At 57.5% G+C, this 26105-nt stretch overlaps 1 protein-coding gene across 1 annotated transcript; it reads right to left on the bottom strand.

Moving 5' to 3' along the window:
* Positions 1–1169: 1169 nt before the first annotated feature.
* RIPK4 (receptor interacting serine/threonine kinase 4) lies at positions 1170–26105 on the bottom strand. The gene is made up of 8 exons (XM_057545551.1): positions 25904–26105; positions 16616–16907; positions 11174–11322; positions 9538–9587; positions 7867–8025; positions 7005–7108; positions 5324–5585; positions 1170–3607 (listed from the first exon to the last, which is right to left on the bottom strand). Exons 1-8 carry the CDS (start codon positions 26083–26085, stop codon positions 2448–2450), a joined length of 2358 nt encoding a protein of 785 aa, XP_057401534.1. The 5' UTR covers positions 26086–26105; the 3' UTR covers positions 1170–2447.

The following is a 26105-nucleotide window of genomic DNA, read 5'->3' on the forward strand; positions in this document are numbered from 1 at the left end:
AGATGTTAAAAATAAAAAATGCTTAGCCTAGGTCAAATCCAGAAGAGACCTAAGACAAACCTAAGCTGAGGGCAGTCCACGAAATTACTGGCTGTACCTCCCCGAAGGCAAGGTCATGAAAGACGAGACTGAGAAACGAGGGCTGAAGCCTGAAGAAGAGTCTTAACGACTCAACACAGCAAGATCCTGGGCCAGGATGGAATGGGGCCCTGATACTGTGGTTGGCAGGTTTTTTTCCTATAAAGGACACTCTGGGGACAATCAGTAAACCCTTGAAAAGGATTTGTCGATTAGATGATAGCATTGTATCAATGTTCATTTCTTGATTTTGGTACACTGGGGCTACCTAGTGGCTACAGTCCTTGTTTTTAGGAAATACACACTGAAGTATTTAGGGGTCATGAGGCATGTTTTCTGCTACCTACTCAGACAGACGGATGGATGGACAGATGGACAGGTGGATGGAGAGATGGATGGGGGGAATGGATGGACAGATAAGTGCATGGGGGACAAAGAGATGAATGGATGAGTGGGTTGGGGGATGGATGGATGGATAGGTGGGGAACAAAGAGATGAATGCATGAGGGGGTTGGGGGATGGATGGGTGGGTAGATCAGAAAGAAAAGGGAATGACGAGGCAAAAGAGTTAAATGTAAACAAATGGAAAATCTACGAAGGGGACACCAGGGTTCTATGTACTATTCTTATAACTTTTCTATATTTTAAAATTATTTCAAAATGTAAAGTTAAGGGGAATTCCCTGGCGGTCCAGTGGTTAGGATTCCGTGCTTCCACTGCAGGAAGCATGGGTTCAATCCCTCTTCAGGGAACTAAGACCCCGCATGCCACACGGCATGGCCAAAAAAAAAAAAAAAAAACTTACAAAGAAATAAAAACTATGGTGTTGGGAGCTTCTTCCCTAACGGTTCACACATGCGGAAGGAAGGTCCCGGGCTAAGGAGGCAGGAAGCCTGGGTCCACCCTTCCACCTCCTCCATACCCCCCAAGATCATGGGTAAATTCAGGGCACACAGATTGCCCTTCCAAAGGGCATCTCCACACCACACGTGACTGCCTCAAAATCTGGTTTTCAGAAATCAGATTATTCGAGCTCATGTATATGAAAATGTAGTCTCATTGGCTTCAAAAAGGTCGGAAGAGAACTTAGCTTTATTGACATCAAACAGAAGTTTTTTCTTCCACATGTTCTACATACAACAGTAGCACAACACATTAAAAGCACAAGGCATATTAAAACATAGCCAGTTCTAAGCAGTCCGGATATTTCCTGTCACAGAAAAGAAGTATCCTGCCCACAGATTCACATTAACATACATGGTACGTTAACATCAATCTCTGTTTCATACACCAGTCCAAAGGGCATGTTTGCATACAGGGTCGGGTCCTGGAGCAAACTGACTCTAATAATAATATTGGCAAGCGGGTGCATGTGGGACACAGGTGACAACGAAAGAATGGGTTTTTACATCCAAGACCGTGAGGCTGTCTCCTGGAGCCGACTCAGGGAGGTCACACCCCAAAAGCTGAGGCCCCTGCACAGAGTAGCCGTTTGTAAAGCAGGTCAGAAACCCCCTTGGAGACCCTAAAACAGCATCACTCGGCACAAACCGCCACCCTGCCAAGACTGATGGCTGAAAAGAAAACGGTGAGGAAGGTGGTTCATCTAACTAGGTAACACGGTTCTGAGTCCGAAACCGAGGCTGTCAGTTAATTTTTCTTGACTTTTAGACACTTGACTCTAAAGTTCAAACATTTTCTGCAACAAGAAATGAACTAGGGCAGGTAGCACTCATGCATACGTGTGTGGCCAGCCATGAGGACTGAGTGATGGACAAATCTGGGTATGAAAGGACTGGTAAGATGACTGTTCTTGCTTTAAAAACCAACCTACCAGTTCACACTCGTGGCGCAGAAAGCAGACTATCCAATGAGATGAAAGTTGTTAACAGATCTGAAGCGACAGCTGACACTGTCCGTCTATTGAAGATACTCTTCCGTAGAACAAGAGTTCCACGAAAGACTTCTGGAACAGGCTTCTCTGCCTGCCGCTGCAAATGGAGAGAGAAGACACCGCTCCTCCCGCACGCCCGCCTTCCCAGCCGCAGGTGGCTCCGCTCACGACGGGGGGCTCACGGCCCTGTCACCGAGGGACCGACGGCAGGAGCGAGGGGTGCAACCAAATGCCTCCGACCCACTGTCCCTCCAACACCGGCGCACCCGTGGGCAGTGGTCGCGCACGCTCCGATCAACCGCATCAGGAGGGTGGGCAGGCGACGCCCAAGCAGACGCCGGCGCGAATCCGGAGTCAGCGGCCACCCGCCTCCCGACGGCCCACTCGGTGGGCATCCCGCAAGCCACAGACGGGGCGAGTGGAGCACGCGCGGGGACAGGAACGCCGCGGGGGCCCCGGCTCCGGGGGCGGCAGGCTAGGTCTTGCTCCGCCGGAGGAGCGCGGCGGAGGGGCCGGGGCCGCCCTGGAACTTGAGGCTCTGCAGGTTGACGTGGGCCCCGTGTCTGAGGAGCGCCTCCACCGTCTTGGCGTGCCGGCCCTGGGCGGCCAGGTGCAGCGCGCTGAGCCCCTGCTCGTCAGACAGGTCACGCACGTCGGCGCTGACCAGCTCCTCCACCACCTCCGAGTGCCCGCCGGCGGCGGCCAGGTGCAGCGCTGTCTGGTGGCGGGGCCCCCGGGCCAGCACGTCGGCCCGCTCCTCCACCAGCAGCTTGACGGTCGCCAGGTGCCCAGCGCGGGCGGCCAGGTGCAGCGCGGTGCAGCCCTCGGCCGTCACGGCCTCCCTGCGGGCGCCCCGGTGCAGGAGCAGCCTGGCGGTGCTCGTGTGCCCCGTCTCCGCGGCCACGTGCAGGGGCGTCTGCACCAGCAGGCCGCAGACGTTGACGTCGGAGTGCAGGTCGATGAGGACGCGGGCCACGCGGTAGTGCCCGCGCTGGGCGGCCAGGTGCAGGGGCGTCCTCCCGTCCAGCGTCTGCGCGTCCACGCTCACCCCCGGCTGCTTGGCCAGAAGCTTGACGATGGGCAGGTGGCCCTGCCAGGCGGCGTAGTGCAGCGGCACCCAGGCGTCCTTCCCCGGCAGGCCCGCGTCCACGCCGCGGCGCAGCAGGATACGCACGATGCTCTCCTGGCCGTGCTGGCAGGCCACGTGCATGGGCGTCCGGCCCTCGCAGTCTGCCTCGTGCACGGAGGCGTTCTTCTCCAGCAGCAGCCGCGTGCTGCCCTCGTCCCCGTTCTGGGCCGCGAAGTGCAGGGCCGTCCACTGGTCCTCGTCCGCGGCGTTGACGCTGATCTTGCGGGCCAGCAGGAGCTCCACGACGCCGCGCACCCTCTTCTCCACGGCCAGGTGGAGCGGGGTGGAGCCCTTCCTGTTGGCGAGGTCGGGGTTGGCGTTGTTAAGCAGCAGCCACTTGACGCAGTCCTCCTGCCCGGCCTGCACGGCCACGTGCAGCAGGCTGGCGCCCCCATCCAGGACCAGGTCGACGTCCTGGGGCTGCAGGATCTTCATCAACCTGCTGGTGTCCCCGCTCACGATGGCATCCACGAGCTTCTTCTTCTGGACGTCGGTGGCGCCGAGATCTGCGGGGAGAGCAGGTGCAGGGGTCACGTGGGGCTGTCTCCCCATGCCCGGCCGGTGTATTCTATGCGGCCCCCAACTCCCCGTGGCCTCCAGGCCGCTTTTTATCTGAAATCGCTCAAGTGCTGTGCTGTCCACGCTGGTTTAATTTAAGATCGAGTGGGGAGACCTCAGGCAGGGCAATGAATGCCTCCAAAGCGCTCTTTTGTCAACGTACAAAGTAAAAATCATTCTACCCATCCGGTAGGGTCGTGATTGGATAAAGGATGTAAAAGCCAGGCCCCTGCTGGCGCTCAGAAAGGGCAGCACAGATCAGGCAGCAGCCCCCAACCCGCCGGAGAGCTGGCAGCTCCTACCCCAGGCCACCCCTCCAGGGCCCACCACCTGCTCCCAGCCCAACCTCCAAACCATGCCTCTTGTCTCAGCACCACCACGGAGGATGCTTTCTAGAATAATCCTTAAAGGACTGAGTCTCCCATCTTAGAAGGACTGTTATTCGCGATGTAAAGGTTAGATTTAACATAAAAATCCTATTACATTGTCGGGTTCCGACTTAAATGAAACAAGACGCCCTCACGTGAAACATTTTCAAGGGGCCCTGCGTAGGAGGAGGGGGCGTGGGGTGTATTAAGAAAATGGAATCAGCCCAATGGGGACTTAGTGTTTTAACGCTGGCTTCTGAGATGGGCCAGTGACTGATCCTCTCTAAGCATGAAGATGTCACTTGAGGGCATCAGGCCCCGAGAGAAAGTTCTACATCTCTCTCCGTGGGAGGCGGGTGCTTCTTTCTTTTCAGCCTCATCGCCGGCTGCTAAGCTCCAGCCCAGCCAGGCCTTCCCCACCTCTGTGCCTCTGTAAGGAGTTTCCTCAACCCTAAGTGCCCCCTTTCATCCCAAATATTCCACTCTAAAAGTTCCAGGAGGTCCACGGCATCTAGGAAAAGTCCTCACTCCAGGAGGAACTCCCCGATTCCCCAGGAAAAACATGCTCCCCTTCCTCCTGGGGTCTGTACCCTTCCCACGCCCCTCTGGCCACCCCTGCACTGTAGCCCTGAGCACGAGCGTGCACATTTTCCTCATGGAAAGGAAACCTCACCCGTCATCCTCACAAGCAGCAACGAGGGGGCTGCAGTGGGCACCAGCCCCCCACCCGAGGGCCAGCACCTGGGGCAGGGCAGGGGCAGGGGAAAGCACCTTCTAGACAGAAAACCCAAGGTACATAAACAGGACCAGGGAGTTACAACCCCCAAGGACAGCTCGCCCATCAACATGCACGGCTACGGTAAATGGGAGCCCACGAATAAGAAAGAATGGGGGTGTTTTCCCAGCACCGTCTGGGAAAGGGGGTACAGGGCTGACGTCACAAGAGAGAGAGGTCTCCAGGGAAAGGGGCTCCATACTTCCACCGGGCTCCCGGACGCAATTCGAGTTCTTCAACCTGCAAGCCGGAGGTCAGCCCCTGCACGCCGTGTTGGCACGGGCGAGACCCTCCCGCACAGCCAGGGCTGTGACTCACCCCTCTTACACCTAAGTGACACCCGCTCTCTGCATCTGCACTGACGCCCAAACCCAATCAGTGAAGGGCTGCAGAAAACACAGGAGAGCTACTGTGAGGTCAGGAAGCCGGACGCCTGACCCCTTTCAGCAGCTCACACTCTGCCTGGCCCACCGACCCCCCCGTTAAGCGCATTATTTCCCAGGGACGGGTCCTCCACTCACCGCCCGCTGAAGGCTCCCGCTCGAAAGACAAGGACAGCGACCCTCTGGAGGAGAAGGCAGAATCCACCGAGGACACCCCGGAGAGCCTCTTGCCGCTGCTCGCCGACGGAAGTCTGGATTCGGAGGAGCTGCGGCTGAGCTCTTCCGGGCCCTCGAGGGTCTGGGAGATGCCCGAGTCTAGCTGGGACAGCAGCTCGGAGAGGCTGTAGTCGTTGTCAAAGGTCGGGGCAGAGGCTCGCTTGAGCGGGCTGGCCACGGGCGCCTGCAGAGACAGCAGACGGAGGGGCTGAGGCCCCGTGCGTGACCTGACGGGGCGGGCGGAGGAGGCGGGCAACACCTGGGTCCCCCGTGAGCCAGGCAGGGGGCTTAACTCCCGTTACCATGGTTCTAGGGGGCCCAGAGACCCTGCGCTGGGTCCACCCGGCGGGAGGACATGGTAAGAAAAGACGACGACGGGGACGGAACACCCGTCACCATGTGGGGCCCCGTCTGCGCAGTGACGTGGCCCCGAGTTATCCGGACGAGATGTGAATAAGCTGCAGGAGGTGAAGCCTGTGTGCTGGCCGTGTTCACCCAGGACAGGTCAGCGCGGATACGAAACGGAGGAAGGAGATGGGATGGGGTCCTAACAACCTGCCACCCTCCCCGGAGCTGTGCGAGTCTAGCTGGGGGGCCGCATGTGTACAAGCGTGGGGGGCAGGGGCCGAGCTACAGGGACAGCTCGGCACTCCAACCCAACCCACCCTAACGGGCCCTTCCGAGGGCACTCTCCTGCCCGGCCGCGAGAAAGGCAGCTGGTGGTGAGGGGTTAGAATCTGCAGGTGACGCGTGATCCTTCCCGGTTCCCGCCCACTTGTCCCCAAATCCTCCCTCTCCTCGGGAACTGCTAAGCTGCTCCGACCCGGTGGCCTGGTGCACTGAGTCACACCCACGCGCTGCGCCTTTCTTCCCCTCTTGGCCGGGGGGCGTGGGCACCAGGTCGCCTTCCCTGCCCCTTTGCCCTCTGACCTCATGCACAAGCCCCTTCCTGCTCAGACAGCAGACACACCATAAATGCTTACTTGTCTCCCGGCCTCACAGCACAGCCTGGGACGATGACACCAGATAACACCCAAGAAAGTCAGTTTAGCATGCTCCGCTTTACAAGTGGTGAAGGTATTTATTTAGTGAGCATAGTTAGAATTTATCACATCTTACCTAACCTGTGTGGCACTCATAAAACAAGACGTTTACAGGCAGTTAGAAAGTGGCCAGATCCCCAACCTCGAGGTGCAAAAAGACACCCAGACCCCCGAACCCAGACCCCCGAACCCAGTCTGGCCTAGCAGGGGCCTTCAGCTCCCCTGCTTCAAAGAGCATCCAGCCGGCGGCTATTTAATGTCAAGCGTGGGCCCACTCTGCCCTTTCCTAACCACAGACAGGCGATGGGGACGGGTCACTGTCAGGCAGGAAATCAGTCTGAGGCCAGAGCGCCATGGACCTGCCCCCTGCAGGCTTCTGAGGCCAGCTCACCAAGGCAGCAAGCTCCAGGCCGACCAGCTAGGGACAGGGGCAGGGGGACGGCCCAAGCCTCAGAACAGGGGGCGAGTGGTCCAGGCTGGCAGGGCATTTGCAGAAAAGAGGGACTCAACCCCCGAAGCCAAGTTAGGGGAAACCACGCCCCCGGGAGGGTCCCCTTTACCTCGGCCTCGGCCTCAGGTGGGTTTCTCACATCTGGGTCTTGAGTCGTCTCTTTCACCTCATCATCAGGTTTTTCACACAGGTCCTCGGTTTCAGAAGTGATTTCTTTTGGGGAGAAAACACAAAAGGATATATCGCCTCGACACTGACTTACACAAATGCTCTACTTACATGGGTGACCTCGGGCTGGGACAGAAGAGGCAGCACCTGCAGCGTCCAGTCTCTTGACCGGTCAGCACTGCGGCCTCCCAGGCTGCTGGCCCCCGGCCAAGCTCACGGCAACCCCGCAGGGGCCATCGGCAACCACACGCAGGGTCTGGCCAGACCCCAAGCAGGAGTCACCGAGGCCCCGTTTCCCCAAGAAGCCAGGCCCGCCAGAGCGCATACCCCGACGGCCAGCTCCTGGCAGGAGGCTCCCACTTCATTCACGCTGGTTTCCCCATAGGTTTTAAACGTCGTGATCAATTCCAACTGCGTCAGGATCACCCTCCTAGCCAAAGGACACAGCCGTTCCCCAGGGACAAGGCCCCATGAGAAATGCAAAGAGAGCCGCAGGCCAGCGGTCACATCGTCCCTAAAAGATGCATTGCTGCATCCGAGCCTGCAACACCAAGAGCAGCCTCCTGCGGGCCACAGCAGGCCACAGCCGGGGGCGGCCAGCTGGAGCTGACCACGCGGTTCCCGCCGCCCCGCCCCAGCCACAGGCGGGGGCCACAGGCGGGCACGGCCTGCAGGTGCCGGGCTCGCCCTGGTGCTCCTGTCTCTGGACAGCCTCCCCTGTCCTGGCCGTCGACTCTGTCACCCGGGACAGCGGCACGACCCTCAAGCAGCCAATACTCCGGGAACCCTCTGGGGGCACTCACCTTGGAAGCTGGGCCGCTCCCGGGGGTCCCCGTGCCAGCACCTCTGCATGAGGCGCAGGAGGCTCTCGCAGGCGCGAGGCCTGGGTCTGCAGACAGGCGGCAGCTCGGGGCGGTGGCCCTTCACCACCTTCACCATGATGTGCAGGATGTTTTTCTCATCTGCAAAGGGAAGGTGCACAAGTCAGGGCAGCTCGTGGGGCTGAGGCAGGACTCCTTATCTTCGGGAGGAGCGACAACCGTGGGAGAGTTTGGGGCATGTCACCACCACCCACCCAGGAGACACTGTATTTCCTTTGCAAAGCACAGAGCATTCTTTAATCCTTAACCTTGCGGGCCACATCTGTCCTCTGTTTTCCAGGGTTTAGAAACTATCTGTGATCTACCAAATGGAATCACTGCCTTGTGTCACAGAGCAGATCTTTCTGGGCATCGAACTCAACGGAAAACCAAGTTCAAAGGAGAAAAATACCAAACGAGATAGGTTCCAAAGGGGTCCATGCCCACCAAAGGGAAGAACGCTGATAGATCATGGGGTTGCATCGCCCAGCCCCACGTGGCCCAAACCGCCCTGCAGTGACGAAAAAGTCCTCCTGAACGTCTACCCCAAAGCGCAGGCCCCCGGCGGGCCAGGCGATGAGCCGGCCCGAGCGACAGGGCACCTGGCCACGTTGAAAAGAATCCAGACCACGGCCCTCCACCGAGGAGGAGACGGCAGGGAGACAGGGTAACGACACACAGACAAAACCCTGCAAGAGACCTGGGGGCCACGTGCTGACTCTGATCTGCATTCTTAGATCTTTCTGGTCAGACCAGAAAAGAGTGAGTAGCCCAGGTACTGGACTTTTACAATAAACCAAGTCGTGGTACTGAAACCTCGGGGCCGGAAATCAGCACGGTGGGTGCCTGGCAGGGGGGAGGAAACCCACAGCTCTCGGGCCGGTTTGCTAACCCGGGGAGCAAACACCCAACAATTCTGGAGGCTGGTTGCCCCACAATAGGAATGCACTTCACATGACCGAACTGTACACTTCAAAATGGTTCAGATGGTCATTTTTATGTGATGTGTATTTTACAATCAAAAATTAGAAAATTAAAAAAATATGTATCTGGAAATCACTATAACGGACAAACCTACAGAGACAGAAAGTAGATTAGTGGTCATCAGGGGCTGGGGCGGGGGGATGGGAGTGACTGCCTAACCAGCCCGGGGTTTCCTTTTGGGGTGATGGAATGTTCTAGAACCAGACGGTGGTGACGATTGTACAGCACTGTGAATGCACTTAATGACATAATGTACAGTTTAAATGGTTAAAATAATAAATTTTGTTATGTGTATTATATCACACACACAAAAGAATGAGCTAGTACCTACCAAGAGTCACTGAACAGACCCCATCAGATCCGTGCCTTTCCCTGTATGTGAGCTGCACGGCAAAGCGCCTTGTCGGCATATACGAAAGCCTGCGATGAGGTGGGCCGTGGGTCTCTGTGCGGACCTGCTGGGCAGGACTAGGCAGCCCTGCTCCCCACCAGACGGCCCGCCAGCACCACGGCCCAGAGCGGCCCCGACTGTGATTTGCAGGCACTTCTGACACAGAGAAAGGACCACAGAGCACACCCTCCACTGCTCGGGGAGAAGCAGCTGCATCAGCCCTAGACACGTCCGCTCACCTGCAAATGGTTTCTTCTGCGTGAGCACGCCCCAGATCACGATGGCAAAGCTGCAAGGGAAAAGGTACATCAGGGTCTGCGTGCCAGAGCCTCACGTAAAGCCAGAGGCCCCAAACACAGCAACAAGCTCGAGGAAAACCACCCCAGAGTCTTCGAGAGACTCAGAGAGAGAGTGAGGGGACACCAAGGTATTTTTCATGCACTTTTTTAAATGGGCAAACACTCTTATTGTGGAACAAGGCATGTGGAAAGCTCAAATGTCAGACAGCAGACGAAACTCCACCAACTGAACGATGAGTGCAAACAGCAGGAGGGCTTCCTGAAAGGAACGCCACCCTGTCTCCGGGCCATCAGCTCGTGGGGAGAACGGCGGGGTCCGCTTCACTCACACCATCTTCTTGCAAACACTGGGCCTCAAAATACCGACTACAGCTCTGGGCGTCTCGAGCCCACTGATGTCATCTGAGTGCATGGAAAAGATGAGGGGGCACTGGCTCCCAGAGCCCTTTTTGGTTGTTAGAAATTATATATACTTGTGTGTAATACATATATGTGTGTGTGTGTGTATGTGTGTGTGTTACCTTTATATAATTTATATATTAATTATATATATATGATTACTCTGGATATACCCCGAAAGAGCTCAATCTGGTAAAATTTTTAAAAAAAACAGAACCAGAAGTCTAAGCATTGAGCTACCAGCCTGCACTGGGTTAAGAGCAGCTGTTTACTGAAACTGCAAGAAGTCCCCATTGAAAAGTAACTGAAATCTACAAGTTCAAAAGTTGAAACTCTCAACTCTGAAATAAACAGAGAATCTTATTCTCCCCAAACCCTCCAGGCAGGTGCCCAGCGCCCCGCGCACCACTCCCTGACAGACGTCCAGCTCAAAGCCCAGCAAAGCACATGCACCGGCGGCTACGGTCAAACCAGTCGGCCAGGACTCCAGGCGGTGTCCGTGACCCAAAGGCGGGGCTCAGGGTGACAGTCACCCCGTGTGAGACAAGAACCACAGTGAGGGGCTTAAGTGCCTGCCAGCACCCGCCCTCCTGCTTTCCTTCTCCGAGAAGTCTGAGTGATTAAGACCTTTACCGTATGGAAAAGGAATGCACCAAATGATTCACGACTGTTCTCTAGCACAGAAATCCCCAGTGCCAGTTTGTGAACAGCCTCTAGGGTGTCTGTGCTCCTGTCACGCCTAAGTGACGTTCAGAAGCGTGAGTTCTGGGCCACGGGGGACTGGATTCTGGAGCCTGAATCCACACGCAGACAGACACACAGACCACTTGGAGCAGCAGGTGCTCTCAGCAGACAAACTATAGAGCCCGTGTTTCCTACATCCTACAAACACCAAAGCTTTCGTGGTGTGGGAGCTGCCGATCCGGTGGCATAACCGGCTCTAACTGACACCAACCATTAACGTTCTCCATCCGGGGCCAGCAGCGCTCACAGCAGAGAACTCCCGCTTGCAAGAAAGCCCTGGGGTAGCCCGTACCCTCCGCCTAAAAGCCCTTTCATTTGGACTGAACCTCTTATCTGGCGGCACTGAGGAGCCCCCGGCAAAGCCCCCCTTCAGAGCACGAGGAATCCAGGTGCAGAGCCCCTGGCGGCCTGGGGCTGCACGCCTGACACACACCTGTACACGTCGTGCTTGGTGTCGAAGAGCCGGCTCTTCTCCCGGATGCGCTCAGGAGGAAGGTAGGCGATGGTGCCGAAAAGGCCGTCCATGCTGAGGTCGTGCGAGTGGGACAGCCCGTTGCACTTGGCCAGCCCGAAGTCGGAGATCTGCAACGCAGCGGCGGGAAGGAGCTCGTCAAGCTTGGCTGGCAGCTTGCTGAGTGAGGCAGCCGGGGTTGCTGCTTTGGGACGTTTTATTAGCATGCCCTCCCCCCCAAACCCTGGCAACATCGGGAGACAGCGGAGACAGCGCGGTGCCCCGACCTGGCTGAGCAGCCACGTTCAGGAATCAGCACCGCGGCTCTCACATCACCTGTGCTCCCCGGCGCAGGCGGGAAGGCCCAGCCAGCCTGGGAAGAACCAAGCCTGAAACCATTAGGAGCTTGATGGACAGGGGAAAAGATTACACTTGAAGGAAGGAATTCACTGGGAGAGGGAAGGCAAGGGAGGGGGCAGCCCTCAGAGGCAAAGCAGTTATGCAATCACACAGCTGGGCCGGCGGGCAAGCGGCAGCTGGTTCTTCAAAGGGAAATGCGCCTTCAGAAGCCCTTTAAAGGGAGCAAAACACACCCTGCCAACCTCAGCGGGGCCTTCTGTCCTCCACCTGGAACGTTCTAGGAACAGACACTTGCTGGCTCCAAACACAGCACCCAAACGACAGGTGTGACATACATCCCCTCCGCTGCAGGGCCCACCGGCCCAAGGGGCACCTGGACCCGGCAGCTCGAGCCCCATACACCTCGACCTCCGCGTCTCCTTAGGCCAAGGCGTCCTGAAGGCTCAGGGGAACCCACAAGGGGGAAGTCACTGCGGGGCGCCCGCCCTCCCCCCGCAACCCGGGGTGTGAATCCAGAGCCCTCAGAGGTGGTGAAACGCTGTGTGGGGTTAGGCCACACTCTCTGGCATTAAAGGACTCTGGATCCACGTGGGAAAACAGCCCCTTCATAAATTCTCCTCCGAGGCGCGTGGGTTTTTCTAAGCCTTCCAATTAACTCTGGGCTCCCCTCAAACACACCTCTGGAGTGAGGGGAAATGCAGCTGAGTCAGGCCCTTAGTTCTGGGCTCACCTGCCCACAAGGTGAGCCAGGGGCCTGGCGTCATCACCGCTGAGCAGGGCGAGTTTAGGACTGGGGACTCGCTCCTTCAAGGGGTCTCTGACCACATCTGCGGGGGGGAGGTATGGGCAGAAAGCCTGCGACACTGGACCCGGCCCCCCACTTCTGCAGTCAGGCTCTGCCCGGGGGAGGACCGTGGGTCCACGCGAGTGAGGCCGGCCTGGCCATTTCGGGGTCCCCAGCAGCGGTCCGTTCTCTGACCTCCAAGAAACTTTCCACTCAGGAAAGGGAAGTGCCAGTTCCCCAGAACGAACCCATCACCCCGACCCTGCAGCTCGAGACCAGGCACAGAGCAACGCAAGGTAACAGGTGGACGAGCGGGAAAGTTTCAGTACCAAACTCCCAGCAGCATGGACGTGTCAGATTCAGGACTGTGGACGAACAGGGATGCAGGGATCCTGGCACCTGGTGCCCCACCCCCACGTTGGCAGCCTTTACTTCTTATTTCTGCTGTTTTCAGGTACAGCCAGCTGCTTCAAGATACACACTTGATGAAAAGAAAATAAGCCTAAATTCTACGTAAAAGCTCCGGCATCAAAAGGCAAACTCAGAAATGAGAATTCTCTGATGGCCACCGACCATCCGGCCCACAGGATTTCTCCACCCGCCCTTTCTCACCTGTCCTGCCCAGGAAGGGCCTGCCTCGTCTGCCCCCGGGTTCCCGGACAGTGTGGCAGTGTGGCAATCCCTGAGAACAGCAAGCGCCCTATAATTTACAAACGAACCCGCACTTAGCACCCACCTCGGTACTGCCCAGAGCCAGTGCTCACAGGGGCCCCCGAGACATGGCCGTTCCCCTGCCTGCCGGGCCCAGCTGGATGAGACTAACAGAGACTAACAAAGGGCCGGGTCAGGGCTGTGCCACCTTGGAGTGAAAGGCCATTCTGGACCACAGAGAACAGGACCCCGGGTACCCCTCTGAATACAGCCTGGTCTGGGCAAAGTGGGCCCCAAGTATAGCTTGACATTTTAAATCGAGTTATTCCATTACCAACTTGAAATGGGTTTACTACTGGCGCTAAAATTAATAGGTTAGTAGTGATATTTATCATACTTAATATTAACCTCACGTATTAATTTAATATTAAAGTGTCTTGAATACACTTTCCAAAAACGGGTGGTTGCTGTGAAATTTTCAGTTCCAATCATCCTACGTGTGGACAAAAAATGCAGCCTCCAGGGACCAAGGGAAGGGGGTAGAGTGACAACTTAGGATCTTATTTCAAGATTCCAGATTCAAGTTGTATTGCTAAAAATAACCATCAACTGAAAACTGCCCAGAAACCCAGCGGCCGACCTAGAAGCTCAGCTGGGGCTCCCGCTGAGCTGCTCCTGAGGATGAAAGAAACGCCTCCTGGGAATATATTTTCTGCTTGTTTGGGGCTGTGCAGGGTGACTGCCCACCTGGTGAAGGAGTCACAGGGCTTCCCTGGTGGCGCAGTGGTTAGGAATCCGCCTGCCAACGCAGGGGACACGGGCTCGAGCCCTGGTCCGGGAAGATCCCACATGCCGCGGAGCAACTAAGCCCGTGCGCCACAACCACTGAGCCTGCGCTCTAGAGCCCGCGCGCCACCACTACTGAGCCCGTGAGCCACAACTACTGAAGCCCATGCGTCTAGAGCCCGTGCTCTGCATCAAGAGAAGCCACTGCAATGAGAAGCCCCCGCTCGCCACAACTAGAGAAAACCCGTGTGCAGCAGCAATGAAGACCTAATGCAGCCATAAATCAATCTATCTATCTATCTATCTATCTATCTATCTATCTATCTATCTATTTATTTAAAAAAAAAGGAGTCACAGAAGTGCATTCCCGACCTTGGGAAAGAGGGGCCGGTGGCCTGGCCGCCTCCTCGGGGCTGCAGTGTCCCCTCCCTTCCTGTCAGTTGGAGACTGCTCCCAGCCACCCCAGGTCCTTATTAACAAGCCACTTGGTCCTTTAAGGAATGTTCACCCACTTCCTAAAACTGCCACGAAGTGCCAGGCCTGCCAAGCCAGGGGTTGACAAGCGGAGGAGGAAGAAAGCACTCAAAGTGAGGGGCCCCGGGAGCCAATGCAGAAACGACCACAAGGACATCAGCCCCGGGCGCCAGCGAGCGGCACTCAGCGCCCTACTGGGCGAGCGCTAGGTCCTACTGTGTACCCAGCACCGGGGACCATCCCTGGATGAAGGTCAACATCCCGGCGTGGACAGGACAGGAGGAGACTATGTACTGGCCACTCCCAGCACCCAGAGCACCAGCCCTCGCCGAGCGCGCCCACAGGCCAGGCGAGGAGCCCCCCAGCCACAGGGCCACCACCCCACCTGCCAGGGACAGAGCGCGCGAGGGCTGTGCTGCCGAGCAGGACGTCACCGTGGTCCTCAAAGGGCGGGCCTCCTGCCCCAAACATCCCACATGGCTGTTAGGAGAGCGGCCCGGAGGGTGGGAAGGGAGTGAGCTGAGATACAGGCCCAGTTGGGCCAACTGCACTCCGGGACTCTGAAAAGACCGCTCAAAGGGATGGGGTGCAATCAGCGGGGTCTCCCTAAGAAAGGCACGTTCTATTACAATGGCATCTCAGCATCCTTAAAGACGAGTGGAAGGCCTTCGCACACCCTGTACCCTAATCCAACTATGCCTCCTGCTTCCCCTGCCCCTAAAAACCCAGAACTTTCTGTGACTTTTCTTGGGTTGCTTCCTCCTCCTAAAGGCCCTTCTGCAGGTGCCCCCACTCCTGACTGGTCCTTTCCGAAGACCAGTCCCATCCAGTGACACCCTCACCCGAGCTGGAGTTCCAGTGACCCCTCTCCCACTGCACCCCAGGGGCTGTCTGGACACCTACCGCCCGCTACCCCCTGTGCCCTCGTGCGCCACTGCGTGCCCGTGACGTCTGTGAGCATCTCACGTACGGCAGTGGGTCGGGAGGGAGCCCAAGGGCTCCAGGGCCGCAGAACCTGGTTCTAACCTCTGCTCAGCCACCTACAGCTGGACAACGCTGGCCCTCGACTTAACCCCTCTGAAGGGGCCACCGTCCACTCGGAACCTCCCCTGGCAGACGGGGCAGCTCCCGGAGACAGGGCCTTTGCGCACAGTGGGGACCCCTCCTCACCCCCCCTTGCTTGTGCTCATTCAAGTTTGAGATCAAAGGTTTCTCTCTGACTTGGTGCCCACGGACCCCACGCTCCTAGTCACAACTCTGCGACGTTCGTGGGGGGCAGAGTCCACGTGTGAAGCCAGCACCCCAACCGGAAGGAAAGAGGACTGCAGGGGTGCTAGAACTCAGGAAGGCTGGGAACCACCCACTTGTTGTTTGTTTCCTCAACTTCCCCGCTTCACTTTAGCGGGAGGGTACTTCCAGCTTCTGATAAAATCTTATTACCGAAGGACACCGCCTTAAGGGCACCTTGTCGTTAGTGTCCGACGTGGAAACCGATTCCCCCACCGGCCACAGGCTGGCTCCGCCGGAGCGCTGTCCCTGCTGCAGAGTCGGGGTGCAGGGGGTGCGAAAGGACGCTGAGGGGCCGGAGGGGACGCCGGCCACGGCGTGTGGCCCTTCCTGATCCGCCCTCCTGAGGGACAGGGTGACCTCGGCAGGCGGGCGAGCCTAGAACCCACGTCACTGAGTGGGAAACCCACGGCACGACACGATGGCCCTCCAAGGGAGAGACATCTTCAAAGAAACACAAACCTACCACCCTAACAAGGGCCAATTCCAAGGGGACGGCACCTGATTGTAGTGATATTATCCCTCGTGCTTTTCTGCTTTATAAACTTATCAAAACAAGAAGATCGGAACTCACAGGCCTTGAAGGAAGAGAACAGAAAGCGTCCCTCCAGGGCCTCTCTCCACAACACGCCGCAGCCCCCATTTCCGAGCACCCCGAGGCTCCCATCACCCTGAGCCCGGAACCACCAAGGGGAAACAGGCTGACCCAGCCTCACAGGGAGACGGCCGAGCCGAGGTCCGCTTTCCAACCTGATTTTGTACGATGGCCAACAAGACCGGAATCCACAAATCCACAGTCTCTTTTTCCAGGGTGCCCAGAACCTAGCGTCCTGATCCAGGATCTGGGGGAGTGACCCTTGTTCACAAGAGTCCATTTTCCAGTTACACACCTGTGGCGTTTACACCAGCCACACATGGCAAGACTGGGGATCCTGGTGCCGAGAGGGGCCTCTGCTTTGCGTTCTTTCCCGCAAGGAAACCACCTCCTCTTCGGCCCTCTCGCTGGCCCTGAGGTTCCAGCCCTGCGGCCCCCCACCCAGGGCATCCATCACTCCGGCCACCTGGCCCCCTCAGGTCCCTACCTTGACGTGGTAGTGGGCGTCCAGCAGGATGTTGGCGGGCTTGAGGTCCAGGTGGAGGAGAGGCGGGGACATGCAGTGCAGGAAGTTCATGCCCACGGCCGCCTCGTGGATGATGCGGAAGCGCAGGTCCCAGGGCAGCGGCTCGGAGGCCAGCAGCTTCTCCAGGGAGCCCGTCTCCATGTACTCCATGACCAGGCCCACGGGCTCCTGGCAGATGCCGTACACGGGCAGGATGTAACGGAACTTGGCCATCTCCATCTTCTTGGCTTCCTCCAAAAGTTCCATGCGCTCCCTGGAAAAGGTCAAAGACGTGAGGAATGTGTGCGCAGCGGTCACCTGGCCACAGGCACTGTGGCCAGGAGATAAGCAGCTCCACACGGCTGAGAAAATCACTAAAATGCACGTACACGTATGTACAAGTGCACGTATGTGTGCGTGCGCACACACACACGGAGTTCACTTTAATGTCACACAATTAAATTCTAGGCCTTCCCACGTCTTCAGTCCATGGTTATTCAAACGCATCTACGCGTCGTGGGTTTGTCGTGGGGTTGTTGTAAGCGGGGAGGAGAGAGATCGCAATCATTATCTGAAAACCCTCAGGAAGCACTGAGCCAATGCAGGCTCTGAGCTTCAGATGAGGAGGCCGACACGGACAATCCCTTCTCTTGGGATGACGGAAGGGACGTTAAGGTTTGACCAAAAGCTTTAACGAATTATCCATCCAAAGAGCCCAGCCCCCTTCTTTGTGAAGCCCATCCCTCTAGCTGGCCCCATCATTCCTGAACCCTAACCCCACACTGAAATTAACGGAGCGCAGGTCTAAAGCAGGGTCTGCAGACCGCTGCCCAAGAGCCACCTTCTTTTTAAAACCATTATTTAGACTGTAGTAAAATGTACGTAACACACTATCTATCGCCGTAACCGTTCACAAGTGTGCAATTCACGGGCATCCCATCCGTTCACGACGTTGTGCAACCAACACCACACACTCCACCCAAAACTCTGCCATCATCCCAACAAACACTCTGCACCCACTCAACAGGAACCCTCCTTGCAGCCCCCGCTCCCAACCTCTCTTCCACTTTCCGTCTATGAATTTGCCTGCTCTAGGGATCTCACGTAAGTGGAATCCTGTAACATCCGTCCTTTAGCAACTGGCTAATTTCACTCATCATATGTTGTCCAGGTCCATCAACGCTGTAGCACACACCAAAACGTCACTCCTCTTATGGCTGAATATTATTCCATTGTATGAACATACCGCACTGTGTTTATCCACTCCTCTGTTGATGGACAAGACACTTGGGTCGTTTTCACCTTCTGGTTACTGTGACTAATGTTGTACATTTATACACACAGGTGTTCAAGTCCCTGCTTTCAACTCTTTTGGATACGCACCGAGGCAGAGAGTTGCGTGGTCACGTGGTACTTCGGTGTTAAACCTTTTGAGCAACTGCCAAACTGCTGTCCACAGCCAGCCCCTGTTTTGTAAAGAAACTCTGACTGTTTGGCAGTCTCACCCATCCAGGTCCAGCGGGACGGAGGCTGTCTCCGCACTCGTGGCAGAGATGCATAGCTGCAACGCAGACCCCGTGGCCTGCAGAGCCTGAAAGGTCTACTCTCTGCCCTTCACAGAAAGCCTGCAACCCCTGGTCTAAGGTCACTTCCTGGTGCAGCCTTTACAGACTAGCATCCAGGACCTTGGTCGGTGTCAGCGTGATGGATCCAAGTCTCAGAGTGCACTCAGGAGAAGAGGCCAAATCCCACAAGGACAGGGTCTGGTCTGTTCTCAAACACGGCCACTGTAGAAAGCACCCGGGGAGCTGGCTGAAACGCAGGGCTCCGCTCCTGGAGAACGGGCTCTGGGTGGGTGCCAAGAACCTGCTTTCTAGGAAGCTCCTAAAGGAACAGTCTAGAACCACACAGCCTATGGGAGCTGGGAACTGAGGCAGGAAGCAGCCGGGGCGGCCTCAGGGACCGCCCCCCCCCCCCGCCTGAGAATGCAGATTCCCACACAAGCCCCTTGGCCCATGACCCAGGACAGCTCCGTTCCCCCCACAGGGGCTCTTCCGGAGCTTGGGTGCACCTGCCGCCCCACCTGCCCAGCCTGCTGCAGAATCAGCAACTACCACGGAAATGAGTCTGTTTCTTACTGATCTGACCTCCTCTCTGAGACTGCAGCTCACTCCCAGGCTTCCTTTACAGGTACGAAAACACTTCCCAGGGAGGAGGCCACCTGCAAGGAGGAACCACGCCGCACTGTTTACCAAGGTCTGCGGCACCCAGCTCTGCCTGCGGTGGGCTCAGCTGGACAGGACCACAGCATCCCTGCCCGTCAATCCAGCCCCTGCATGTGGGAGGGGAACTCCCCATCCCGCCCTCCCCCAGGAGAACACTGGCCAAGGCGGGTGTCTCAGGGAGAGGATCCCTGGGTGCAGACCAGTGGTTCTCCCCTGGGGGCGACTTTGCCTCCGGGGGACATCGGGCACCGCCGCTGGCATCCAGCGGGTAGAAGCCAGGAGCGCCACCCTGTACCTTGCAGTGCACAGGACAGCCCCCAGGGCAAAGACTTACCCAGCCCCAAATGCCAAGAGTTAAGCCTGACAACCACTGGAACAGAGCTCACGCATTTTCAGCCAAATTTAAAATAAACCACTAAAGGGACTTCCCTGGCGGTCCAGTGGTTAAGACTCCACACTTCCACTGCAGGGGGTGCCGGTTCGATTCCTGCTTGAGGAGCTAGGATCCCTCAGGCCCATGCTGTGCGGCCAAAAAAAAATTTTTTTAAATAAACCACTACAGTCTGGAATCACCCACCTAAGTACTCCCAGCAATTACTTTAATTTTAATCTGCATCCAATTAAAAATCACTTATTAACAAGTATTTACTGAGCATCCTCTACATGTTAGAACTGAGGACAAAAGAGACCCCTTCCCTGCGCCTTCAGGATGTTTACCTTCTAGGGGAGAAGATGGAAAATCACCCCTAAAAAAAGAAGTGTAGTTGAAAATCCAAGTTCTTTGAAGGGGAAGTACAGGGACCTGAGGATGTTTAATAAAGGGGGTCCCTAACTCAGGTGGGCAGAGGGCAGCAGCGAGGGCTCGTAAGGTCAGTCCCATGCCTGCACCGGAGCCCCAGGCTGGGAGCAGCAGGGGCAGAGCGGCCACGAGGCACTCAGGGTGCACACCGGGGCCCTGGCTGCCAGAAGTGCAGAGAGAGGAAGCTGGTGGATGCAGGGCCCATTTTCGAGGGAGAATCCTTAAGGCCTGGTGACCGACTGGATGTGGAGAAGAGGGAGGTAGCAAAGATGACCCTAGAGGTCTACTGGGAATCACTGGGCAGCTCCCCATTAACGGAATCCGCAGGAGCGGGGCAGGCAGGGGGCAAGGGGGTCAAGACTTTGGTTCTGAACAGGCTCAAGGAGCAAAAGAATCCCCCTGGCCTCAGGAAAGAGTGCGAGAGGTATCAGGAGTGAATCATGACACGACTATAGAACAAAACTGAGCTTAGCATGACGTGCTCTCTTAGCACTCTGGTCAAAGAGCCAATGAATGCAAAACACGATGTCCACAAGAGCCCCCGTGGGGGTCCCCGGGCCGGGCTGAAGAGTGGGTTCAGGCGCCTGGCCCAGGCGGCCAGCGCCGGCTGCAGCCCCAGTGCTTGCTGGGCTCCGGGATGACATGCAGGCAGACCCCAGCGCTGTGCCCGGTCCCGAGGGACACCCGAAAGAGGAAAGGGCTGCATCAAGCAACATTTCAAATAAAGGTAGTCATTTAAGGAGAGAAAACGGCACCCTTGGGCCCATCTCCTTTCTCCTCCCCAGGGAAGACCTCACGTCACCTACACTAACCAGTTCAACTACACTCCTAACGCTCTCTCCCGAGCTGTCGCGGTGGGGATCAGTACCGCTGCTGCTCTGTTTCCTATTTTAAGAATCAGTTTTGCGACCTGTCTGGTCCCACTGCTTTTATTCTCTTTTAAAGTGGCCGGCGTGCCAGCGCTCCCCACCAGCGTGAGTCCGGCACACGGCGCCCACGCGGCCCTGGCACGGGTCCGGCCGCAGGACGGACAGAGACCTGCTTCCACCGGGAGACCACGGGAGGATCCCTCCAGGCCCGCAGGCTTCCAGGCACTACGGGTTCCGGAGTCACAGGCCGGCCACTCACAAGGATGGCTTTCTTCTGCTTTCAGCAGACATTCTGAGAGGCAGCCGGACGACAGCTGCAGAGGATGTCAATTCCACTGAAGCTGAAGGTCTCGTTAAGTGAGGCTCCAGTCGCCCAAAGGGCTACAGACGTCAGAGCCAGGTGCCTTCCGACAGCGGAGCTCCCTGGACGCAGAAGAGCCGCTGGCGGGAGAGCCCCGCCCCAGCGCACCAAGGTCAGCAGGTTCGGGCTCTCTCCCCTGCCTCGGGCCCTCCCCACCGCACTGAGAGCCCATTTACCTTAGTTTAAAAAAAGGGGGGCGGGCCACTGCAGCTGTCTGCTCCAGAAAGCTGGCCACAGCCGCAATGTTCTCAGACAGCCCGCACCCTTTCCGGAAGCAACACCAGGAAGCTCGGCCCGCAGACCACACATCCCAGGACAGCTCGGCCCGCGGACCACACATCCCAGGACAGCTCGGCCCGCGGACCACACATCCCAGGATGAAGGCCAGCTATCCTGGAAGACAAGGCCTTGTTTCCAGGACAAATCACCTTCTCCGTGACAGCCCGAGCAGAAATGCCTAAGAGCCGAGGACCCCACCGTGGCTGCAACCCTGGGGCGAGGAAGGAGGTCCCGGGATCACCCAGCAGGGGGTTCCAGGGGACCCTCCCCCCCGCCAGGGAGCCCCTCACTTAGGCCTGGGGAGTGGGTTGGCCGGGCCTCCTAACCGCCCTCTTTGGTCGCGTTCAGAAGGGTTGGCACAAAAAATGTTCATCCCGTTTACATTCTAGTAACCACTGAGCCGAAATCCAAGCCTCCCCATCCTCTAGGCCTTTCTTCAGCTGCCCCCAGGATACCCCCCAGTACCCACTCCCCCCAACTCCCCACCCGGCAGCGTCAGCAATTCCACAAGCCTGGGCTGGGCCCTCTCCGGGCGCTGCTGGAGAAGACGGGAAAGTGCTTCTCACCCAGAATGAAACCACCACTGTGTCAATTATTTTTTTAAATATATTTTCCTTGAAGCGGTGTTTCCGGTTTATGCCGACAGCACAAAGGAACTGGAGGTGGATTACTGTGATGACTATTATCACTTTAGCACCGGAGAGATTTTCAAACCAGTCCCAGAGCCCAGGTGCGGGAGGGGGGCCGGGGGGCTTCAGGAGCCCAGCCTCCTCACAGCCCACCATCATCATCAAATCCCATTCCACCCGGTGACGAGCGACGTTCCAGGCCACCCGAGTCCACGGACATCAGTCTTCATTAATACAACCTAAGAACGGTGACGTGCTAAACGCGTGTCTACGATTAGGCACAATTCAGTAGGGCTGGCGTCATATTTCTCCTCTGTAATCATTCCCATCACACCTCCTTTCTCCCATTTGGGGAAGGGCTGCTAATTCCGTTTCCCAGCAGGAATGGGGAGAGCATCCCTGCCCCACCCCTCTTGGTCCGAGATGGAAAATCTAGGCATTAACAGGACCAAGTCGGGGTTCAGTTTGTTAAAGATACTTTCTCAACAGCACTTGCATCCATTCAATTTTTCTTCTCAACTGAGGCTGGCCAAAGCATACGTCCCCCACCCCAGGGAGGGCGTCGGGGTAGGGAGAGATAGGAGAAATCTCACCAGACTGATTATTTCTAAAGGACACTTTCTGGAGAAGCGGTGGGGTTCTCCTCCAGGCTCAGTCACAAATTCCAAAGACATCCAGCGGGCGAGGGAAGCTTTCTGGAGGCATGTACCTCGGAAGGGGGAGGAAACGGGCCCTGGGACAGGCCTGCTGAAAGAGGAGCAGCAGGAAACTACGGGAAGAGGGTCGGGGTAGAGGGAAGGGTGCCCGGTAACAAAGTGCTCCTCAGAGGGAGAAACCTGGGAACCACCTGTGGGAAAAGGCAGCAGGAAAAATGGTTTAATCATCCATTAGTGATGCCTCCCAGCCAGGCCTTCTCACTGCGCACCAATCCATCTATGTTCCCAGGGAGCCTGCGAGGGGTTCCCACACTGCTATTTTTAAAACTGACAAGAACCGGGCTTGTCCAATTGTCAGCTCTGTGCTTACAAACCCGGGGTTTGCTCGGGCTCGCCCTGACTAGCCGCGGCCGATCACCAGCCGCTGCCGGCGCTCAGTTATCCTGCGCTTCCTCTTAGCCAGGGGCTGGGGGCCGGAGGAACGGGCCTCCAAGGCTTAGTTCTCACCTAAATGGGGATGCCTCCCCCGCAACTAGACTCCAGCCGAGCCCTCATGATCCCCTAATGAGGGTCAGCCAGGGTGGCTACACGTCTCCCCAAAGCTCCCAGATGTGCCCGTAAGGAGAGGGAGTGCAGATCAACGGGGTGTCCGTTGGGAACTCCCCGGGGGTGCCCCTTGGAAGCCCCTTGGCAGGTGTCTCTCTGCTCTCTGGGAACTTCAAGGGGTGTCTGGGACCGGGCAGCCCCTGACCGTCCCCACCCAGAAGCACCTGCTCACATGGCCTGGGGCAGCCTGCTGCGGTCAAGGGGTGGCATGAAGACTGGGGCCAGGAGCCCCCAGCCTGCCCGGAGGGAGAAGCAGGCGATGAAAAGGGGTCTGACCCACACCTGTACTGGCGGCGGGTCCCTATGTAACCAGCGCAGGAGGCCCTGGGAAAGAACAGGTCAGGCCCTCACGGCAGGGGTGAGAGGCGCCACCCTTCAAACAGGTGAGACAAGGCTTAGCCGGGAGGGGTGCGGGGCTGAGGGCTGCACCCAGGAACCCCGGTAAAATCTTATTCCCCGCTCCAGGGAACATCTTGCAAATGGAAGGGTCAAGATGGGAGGCAGCTCATTAAAAGAGCCCCGAGGCCAACCTGCCAAACTCTGGCAGGATGGGGAGCACAGGAGCCATTTCCAGGTCTAGAGGCAACCCTGCAATGCAAGCGGTTCCTCCTGCACCACAGCGCACGTGACACAAGCGCCTAATGGGAATCTCAAACCAGACAGAGTCAATAATTAACCCGGAAGACTCTTCTTTACAAGGAGCAGGGGTTTGACCACCGTCTCAATCAGAGAACCCAGCTCCCGCTGCTAACGCAGAACGCCGGCCTGCTCCACCCAGCCTGGCAAAGTGCAAGAGCTGAATCTCTTCCTGTTGGGCAACGCTGACCTCTACCCAGCTGTCCAGTACATGCCACCACCTGCCTATTTGGGGCAGGGCAGGAAAGCCTTCCAGGTTAAGGACAAAAAACTTTGCAACCAGGCAATGCAAGATCCTAAGTGGCCCGCCTCACGTGGAGAAACCCCACCTCCAACTGGGCCACCCAAGAAACAAGGGCCTGGTCGCTTGAAAGAACAGATCCTGAGGGTGCAGGCTGCTGAGTCAGCCTGGGGACGTGCTTGTTTACTAGGCTCTTCCGATACAAGACGTTGGTGCTAAAACCTGCGCTGATGAAGAAAACTCGGCCAGAAGACTCCAGCAGGCAAATAAATGTCCCCGAGAGCGTAAAAATACCCACACACCGGCAAGAGTCGTGCCTTTCAGGCTCTAACTAGTGACTGGCATTTAAAGAGGTTTGGATTTCATCCAAACAGCCACGGCGCCCCTCCCGGCCTGAGAAGTTCCTGGGATCCGAGGGAGGCACCGCTTCACAAGCAGCTCACCTTTGCGTTAGTGATGTTTGCGTGACACTCTTCACCACTCTACTGAAGTTTCCAAGAGACACTGTGCTTGAGGCTTAGAGCAAAAAGCCGCCAATAGTTCTGCTGTATAACCTCCCAGGCCAGGATGAAAACACAAAGCCACTAAGTGCACGGGGGGCTTCCTCCTGTCCGGGACCTGAGGGGGCACACGCTGCAATCCTCTGTGCACCTTAGTCCAGGGACACGCACACAGCCACCCCGGAGATAAGCATCGCCACCATTCTGGGGGTGAAAAGCTGCAGTTCGGAGGCCCCAGCGCTCAAGACGCCGAGGATTAGAAACCAGGTCTCTGAGACAGCAAAGAAGCCGCTTTTCTGAGTCTGTGTCTGTTGGGGGCTGACCGTACAGGGGGCTCTCCACACAGAACACAAGCACCACACAACTTCCACGTAGAACGCAAACTTCACCAAAGGAGAGGTAATTTAAATGCGCTCAACCGAAGCTTATAAATTATTAGAACGCAACCGTAAATAGTGAACACCCCTCACCCAAAATGAGCTACTCCTCAAGACCCTCCTCCCACCCCACCCCTAAAATTATATACACAGACCACAATTCACCGACCGAATTTAACTGGGGCAGCTCCGGTCCTTTCCAACTGTCTTCTTTAACTTGAGCACCTCTGTTACCGAGGGACAGGCAGGTGGCCTCCCAGTTTTGGGATGGGGAAACTGGGGTCCAGGAAGGCACTATGATCCAGCCATACGTGCAAGGCCGCTCCGCAGAGACTCGGCCTCGAAATTAAGTCAGCTAAAACGAGAGGGTACGGCCAGAGAGCGCTGAATGTTGGAACCTGGCCCCCGCCCACCGGGCCGCCTGCCGGACCCCACGGCCAGGCCCAAGCCGGGTAACGCCGACGCTCAAGTGCCCGGGCGCCGAGGAAGCGGGCCAAGCCAAGCCAGGGCTTCCGACCGAAATAATTACCGTCTTACACCAATTTGTGCTCCAAAGTAAATTACTAAGTAAGTCGAACGGAGTCTAACTCACAAAGCCCAGATCCCCACACGGCACTTTTTCTAGGCCAGGCACAAACCGCAGCGCCCGGGTGGGTCCTGGGCGGGCCAGACGCGCCTCCGAGGGGCGCGGGTCCAAGGCGCAAGGTGAGCCCGCAACCCTGAAAATCCGGGGCTCACCGGAAGCCAGGTAACAATGCCGGGCGCTGAACACCGTCTTAGGCTAACGCGGCTTCCCGAGGCTCCCCGAAGGAGCCGCAGCCCGGGGCAGCGGCGTGAGCGGTTAGACCCGCAGCTCGCCAAACCACCCCCAACGTCCCTCCGGCCGAGCAAAGGGCGCGGACCCCGCCGGGGGCTCACGGCCTCGCCCGGCGCTTGCTTCTCCTTCCGAGGCTGCTCCCGAGGCGACTCAGGTGGAGAGAACGGGAACGCCCGCAATCCAAGCACCCCGGCCCGGGCCCGCCGCCGCGCGCCGCCGTGAGGCCGGGCCCCGCCGCCCGCCCCGGCGCCGCCGCCCCCGCCCGGGCCGCTGACCTGTCGTCGACGTGCAGGCTCGGCGAGCACTTGATGGCGAGCCACGTCTTCCAGTGGACGTGGCGCACCTTGTACACCTGCCCAAAGCCGCCCGAGCCGACCTTCTCCCAGCCCGCGAACTCGCCCGCGTCGAACGTGCGCAGCAGCCCCAGGGCCCACGGGCTCCGGCTCTCGCCCTCCATGGCGCGCGTCTAGCCGCAGC

The sequence above is a fragment of the Balaenoptera acutorostrata genome, chromosome 4 (genome assembly GCF_949987535.1).
Source record: "Balaenoptera acutorostrata chromosome 4, mBalAcu1.1, whole genome shotgun sequence".
NCBI lineage: Eukaryota > Metazoa > Chordata > Mammalia > Artiodactyla > Balaenopteridae > Balaenoptera > Balaenoptera acutorostrata.

Coding starts and splice junctions, on each gene's coding strand:
- RIPK4 (XM_057545551.1), bottom strand. CDS start 26,085: ATGGAGGGCGAGAGCCGGAGCCCGTGGGCCCTGGGGCTGCTGCGCACG. Junction 9,588..11,173: donor ACCAAGCACGACGTGTACAG/GTGTGTGTCAGG, acceptor TTTCCCTTGCAG/CTTTGCCATCGTGATCTGGG. Junction 8,026..9,537: donor GCAGAAGAAACCATTTGCAG/GTGAGCGGACGT, acceptor TTCCCTTTGCAG/ATGAGAAAAACATCCTGCAC.